The sequence below is a fragment of the Symsagittifera roscoffensis genome, chromosome 9 (assembly GCF_963678635.1).
Source record: "Symsagittifera roscoffensis chromosome 9, txSymRosc1.1, whole genome shotgun sequence".
Taxonomy (NCBI): Eukaryota; Metazoa; Xenacoelomorpha; order Acoela; family Convolutidae; genus Symsagittifera; species Symsagittifera roscoffensis.
In genome coordinates, this window is record NC_087070.1 from 48338865 (window position 1) to 48345539 (window position 6675).

The 6675-nt window shown below is 37.2% G+C and overlaps 1 protein-coding gene across 1 annotated transcript in view; it reads right to left on the reverse strand.

Annotated features, from left to right (window-relative positions):
• Positions 1-1123: 1123 nt before the first annotated feature.
• LOC134854876 (uncharacterized) overlaps positions 1124-6675 on the reverse strand; it is a 43454-nt gene continuing 37902 nt past the window's right edge. The window contains exon 3 of the mRNA XM_063871235.1: positions 1124-1284. Within this exon, the coding sequence (XP_063727305.1) occupies positions 1124-1284 (161 nt within the window). The remainder of the gene's footprint in view (positions 1285-6675) is intronic.

The following is a 6675-nucleotide window of genomic DNA, read 5'->3' on the forward strand; positions in this document are numbered from 1 at the left end:
AATAATGCAAAATTCCTCCGTCATGCGTATCAGTTGGCAACGAAAGAAGATTTCGGTCATCTGTTGATAGACTTGGATCCCAAAACTTCAGAATGTCTTCGTTATTTGTCAAACATAGTTCCACCATCACCAACCATTTTCTATTTACCATCCTCAAAAGCAGTTATCACATCTCTTGAAAATGAAAGAGAAAGAATTATGTATATTGAAGCAAATGCTCAATAGTCGCCATTGTAGATCAATTTTGACAGGAGCTGATTCAAATTTTATTAGATTTCTTTGCGATTGTTTTGTAAATGTTTTTCTGGGACATGTTCCAGCTAACAAGAGTTTCATCGAGAGTAAGAAAATACCATTTGGAAAAATTGTTGACCCTAAGTTTAGTATCCGAGAAAAACGAAAAGTTCTGGCAAACAATATTTCACTGGTTAAATCAATCGGAGAATCGTGTTACATTTACCTGAAAAACTAGAACCTTAAGCATGTATGCTGAAGAATTCATCCTCATTCCTCGAAAAACATATGCTCCAGATGAAAAAACTGCACCACAATCTCAAATCCTTCATAATCCATTAATTAACGACAAATCATCTCAACTCAATTACATACAACGATTTCGAGAACGAAATATCAGCCGTGACTCTCCACCACCATTAAACCCAACATCTCCTATTCCCTTAACCCCTAGTAATGTAGTACCAAATCTTCGAAAAAGAAATTTATCTGCGCTTACTAATTTCAGTGGTGATGGTGATGATGAAGCAGAAGAAAATATTGAATCATACAATTCTCAGCAGCAGACAAGTTCAAAGAGATTAGAAAAAAAGGATGAAAAAAGTTATGGAAAAACCGCTGAAGTGTTTCGAAAGATTATGGAATCCATTCAAGAGCTATTGGAAGCTAATAAATTGGAAAGGGCAAACATAGTGCTGAAGCAGTTGTTCAAAGTTGAATCCTTGACATTAGACGTTGACGGATATGTTCTAATTCAAGGAAAACCAACACTCGTTAAAATTGAATCCTTTTTGTACGATACACAGCAAAACACAAAAAAACTTGAAGGTGTTTTTTATCCTCAAATTTTGAAAGAACTGAATCTTGATCCTAGCTTAGTGTCTAACACTTATGCCAAACAGATTCTCCGCTCGCTTAAGAGCGAAGCAGCTAAGCCCTCAACTTCTTCCTCCTTCGTCTCCGACAACCCGACAACTGAGGACTCGAAGATATCAAAACCCTCCTCTTCGAAGACTCGATCGACAACTCTCAAACCCAGAACCAAGCAATCTGACAAAAGAAAAACCAAGAAAAAAGAATTTTTCCCCAACGACGACGATGACGACGATGATAAAAACTATGAAAGCAGTAAAGAATCGTTTGCGACAACGTCAACAAAAGAATGGAAATCCTACTATCAGTGAAGAAAAGAAACTCAAATTACTCTACACGAAAGGTCCAGCTGCATTTGGTAGCGTTAAAAATTTAACAAATGCTAGTCAACTCTCACCAGAAAAAGTTAGAAAATTTCTGAGATCTCAATCATCACATACAAAGTATGGATTGTTTCGTAAAACATATCCTCGGCTAAAAGTGATTGTTAACGATATCAACGAAATTTGGTCTCTTGACTTGGCTTATGTTGATAAATTGGCTAAATATAACCGAGGGGTACGATATTTATTAGTTGCTGTCGATTGTCTCTCTCGCTACTTACGAGTGGAACCCCTGAAGACCAAATATGCTAAAGAAACAACCGAAGCTTTCAAAAAAATGATCAAAACAAAACAACCAAAAAAAGTTTGGGTTGACAAAGGCACCGAGTTTAAAGGAGAGTTCGAAAAGTTATGTACTAAACGAGAAATCATCAAATACAATACTCACAGTGAAAAAAAATCAGCGTTTGCCGAAAGAAACATTCGATCGCTGAAAAATATTATCTACAAATATTTGGAGTTTGAATGGACTTACAGTTATATTGAAAAATTACAAAGTTTTGTTCAAACGATTAACTCACGCGTTAATAGAGTTACAAAATTGGCTCCAAACAAGGTCACAAGAAAACATGTACCTGCTTTAGTTTCATTAATTGCAAACAGTTCATCGAAGTTGGTACAGAAACCAAAGTTTTATGTTGGTGATTATGTGCGAATAGCGAAGACTGACTTGCCTTTTAGAAAAGGTTACAAGCAGATTTTTACAGACGAAGTTTTTGAAATAGTTGCCATTCCTACTGTAAACCCTCCAACATACAGTCTCATTGATGCGGAAAAGGAAGAAATCAGCGGAAAATTTTATGAAAAAGAACTTAGTTTAATTGGAAACAAAGCTGATTATAACGAAAATGGGCAGTGATGAGTTTACTGTACATTTGATTTCAACAGCATCAATGGATTATTTCCCAGACAACACTTTGGCCAGTTTTAGAAATTTTTGTAAAGAAGAAATAGCTTTAGACGGAGATTGGAGAGTTGCTCTCTCAGAAATAATTTTCCCCACAAAATTAAACAATGTTACTGATGAGGAATTTACGTACTTCAGAGCATCCGAAGTAGTAGCCAGTAAATCCAACGCTGGCAATCCGAATACAATTTCCAGACCCTACTATGGCGAAAAAGTTTTTATCAAATCAGGAGAGTACACTTTTATAGAACAATTGATTAATGAGATAAAAACAAAACTCAAAGACAAAATTCATTTTGATGCGAGTCCTCAAGAAATCACGAATAGCATGAGCATTTGGATGAACGCAAATGAAGGAATCTCATTCCCAAGTCCCCAAATACCCAGTCTGTTAGGCTACAATGCAAAGCTTGATGAGAACGGTGAATATCACATTGGATACAAAATGATACCCTCCTTCGATGCATCTTATGAGGGAAACGAACTGTACGAATCTCATTTCCCATATGACTTATCAAGTGGGACAAGTCTAATTTTTGTCTATATTGACATTATTCAATACCAAACTGTTGGTGATGCAAAGGCCCCATTGTTACGCGTCATTGATTCAAATAGACGCATCAAAAACGGTAGTGCCTGCAGCATTGAACCTAATCATCGAAAAAACTTCACTAATTTAGACTATAAAAAATTATTCACTTCATCTGTACAATCAATATCGGTACAGTTGCGCACAGAAACTGGAAGACTAGTGCCCTTTGCAGGAACTGGTAAAGTTGTGTTGACTCTAAAATTCAAGCGCTTTGATTGAAAACCAATGGAACAATATTATGCAAAGCAAGCTTCACTTCCTCATTTCTCTGGACACTACCGACAACGCGGCAGTGGATTTGGCGCTTTGGCTGCTGGTATTGGTCGTGTTGCTATACCGTTTGCACGACGGGTTATTCTACCGGCTGCGAAAAAACTGGGCAGAGAACTTTTGATGAGTGCAGCGCCAGAACTAATTGATGTCGCTATGAAAAAGAAGTCTTCTAAACAAGCATTGAAAAACACTGTCACAAAAACTGCAAGAAAACAACTCGGTGGTGGTAGACGACGTCGTCGAAAGACACCAATGAATGGATTACGAAGAAGAAGGTCAGTAGGGGCTCGAAAAAGAAAAACAATCATTCGAAGAAAAACCAGACCAGTGAGAAGTCGAGCAGATTTTTTCTCAAACATAAAAAATGATCGCTAATTTGTTACCCAATGAAGCTACCCATAGCTCTCTGGATTTGTTTGAAAAACAACCTCTTTTGATTACTTTTGAAAACGCTTTTGATCAAAAAATTGGACCTGTCTATTCACCTAATGGACCAATGCTTGAATTTGAAATCACCGGTGACCGTAATAATTTTGTTGACCTGCAAAAAATTTATTTGGAAATACGATGCAAAGTAACGCAATCAAGTGGAGCTGATCTGCGATACGACAACACTGATCCTACTGTGTCTGATTCACCGTTCCTCGTAAACAACTCCCTGTATTCCCTTTTCTCTGACTGTACCCTCTCTGCTAATGGACTCAAAATCTCAAATGCCAATAGTAATTTTGCGCATAAAAGCTTTATTGGAACAGAATTTTCTAACAGCAAAGGAGCCAAGGACTCGTGGCTTAAGTGTCAGGGATATCGTTTTGAAAACAATCCCGCTGCAATAGATGCAGCTGATTTCACACCTCAACGAGAACTGGTCCGTGAATCGAATGAAATTTGGTTCTATGGACCCGCTGGAGTTGATTTTTTCACTTGTGACAAGCATTTGTTGAGCGGTGTTACCCTCAGACTTTCCTACAGACGTTCTCATGAAGACTTTCTCATTATATCGGAAGATGCTGCCAAGCATTACAAGCTGCAAATACTCGAAGCGAACCTGTATGTTAGAAAAATGACTGTGACCGACCATGTGCTCTCTGCCATTGAATCAACTTTGCTCAAAACTCCTGCGAACTACCCATATCAAGAAGAAATTACAAAAACATTTCTTGCAACAGCTGGTCAGCGCAGCTGGCAACAGGAAGATATTTTTGCTCGTGAACCGGTGAGACAAATTATCATAGCATTGAACACAAATAATGCATTTCTAGGAACAAACCGAACGAATCCTTTTCATTATCAAAAATTTGGACTGGAGCAAGTTACTTTGAGACGAAATGGTTTACCAATAGCAAGTACACCAATCAGTACACAAGATCATAAGCGTCTCTTCTTCAACACACTATCAGCGCTGGGTTTGTTGCACTGCGGGCTGGGAATCACTCTGGATAACTACCAACAGCACTTTATTATGTGTTTTGATCTCACTAGCACACAGCAGGCAGCTCATGACTTCTTGCATCCAGAACTTACTAACTGCTCAGTTTCACTCGATCTTCAATTCTCAAACGCTTTGACAGCAAACCTGGAAATTTTTGTTTGGGGTATACGCTCATCCAATGTATTTATTACCTCCGACCGCAAAGTTACAAAGAACGTCCTTCCCATTTCGACAGTCTGAAAATGGATGAAATCCAGTTGCAGGACCTCATTCAGAATTGTAAACATCTGAAATATAAGTTTTTTGGAGTATTTGCAGCCGACAATTTTCCACCTCACATCCCAAACAACATCTTTATGATTGTGAACATTTCAAAATCAGATTCTCCGGGGACACATTGGATTGTGATATGCAACAGAAGAAATGTTTTATACTTCGCTGATCCTCTCGGTCTTCCTCTCTGGCAGTACACCAATCTGTATAAACGATTGAACGAGAATTTTCATCAAGTGACTGAATTGATGACAAACTTTCCCATGCAAGACTCAAACTCTACCATGTGCGGTTCTTTTTGTATTTATATTGCACATTTGATTTTTGATAAAAACTTTAATGGTGATGCTTCTGATTTTGTTTATATAACTGATCATGTTTTGAAACGTTTCCTAACTCACATGCTTACCCATTAACTAACCATTTAATATAGCTGTTTTATACACTTTACAATTTCATTTTGAACAATACATTCTTTTAGTAATTGAAATTTTACCCAATTGTTAACTGAATAGCAGTAATTCGAGAAGTTAATTCAAAGTGAGAAAAAAGTACAAAATCGATCTATGGGGGGATATCACCATACCAGCTACTGTTGCCTCCTTTCAGTACAATTTCCGGACGGGTTTCGAAACGCCGCCTTTCGGCTGAGAGTCGAGCGCCATGCGTTTTCCTCTACTCGGACCCCAAGAAATTTTGATCCACTTCAATTTTATAGTAACAAGTTAGGTACAAGTTTTGATAATAATTCTGGGCACTTTTGGCTTTCATCAGTGTTCTCGTTTTTCAAGATCTTAACCCACTACAACTTATTAGCTCTTTCAACCTTTCTATAAAATCAAAGCTTTTGTCATAGATTTCAGACGTTTATTTTTCAGTCTTCTGTAGACACGGAAAATGGAAATGTCGAAATTTTCAAGCCAATTTCATTATTTTAGAGTTTTCAGTGTTGCAAAATTTTTCTTTGTTTTTTACTTTCATTTGGCTTAAAGAAACTTTTCATTCTTATTTCGGTCAAATTGATCATTAGCTTTTACCTAAATAGAGGTGGCGGCCGCCGCAATTGACGAATTTTCCTTTCTTTGAGATTCAGCAAAAAAACATGCATTTTTGAAGGAAATCGTTCACCGCAGCCAACAGTTAAGCTACGCTGCCAAAATCTGGTGCTTTCCTATTACATATAATAGATATATAACGTCCTTTTACATGTAAACAAGCCAATACCCCCAAACTTTAGAAGGGAAAATATGCACCGACCAAAACTTAATTCCATTCCCGGTTCCACAACGTTCAGTGGGAATACTCAATAATTTACCGAAGTTTTACATAGGGATCATTAAGTATAAAAATTATACATTGGGATCATTAGGTATAAATATTATACATTGGGATCATTAGGTATAAATATTTTACATAGGGATCATTAGGTATAAATATTTTACACAGGGATCATTAGGTATAAATATTTACATAGGGATCATTAGGGATAAATATTTTACATAGGGATCATTAGGGATAAAAATTATACATTGGGATCATTAGGTATAAATATTTTACATGGGGATCATTAGGTATAAATATTTTACATAGGGATCATTAGGTATAAATATTTACATAGGGATCATTAGGAATCTATACCCAATGATCCCTGTAGGGATCACCCCCCCCCCCCCCCCCCCCGATCCCAGTGTCGTATATCTATACTACT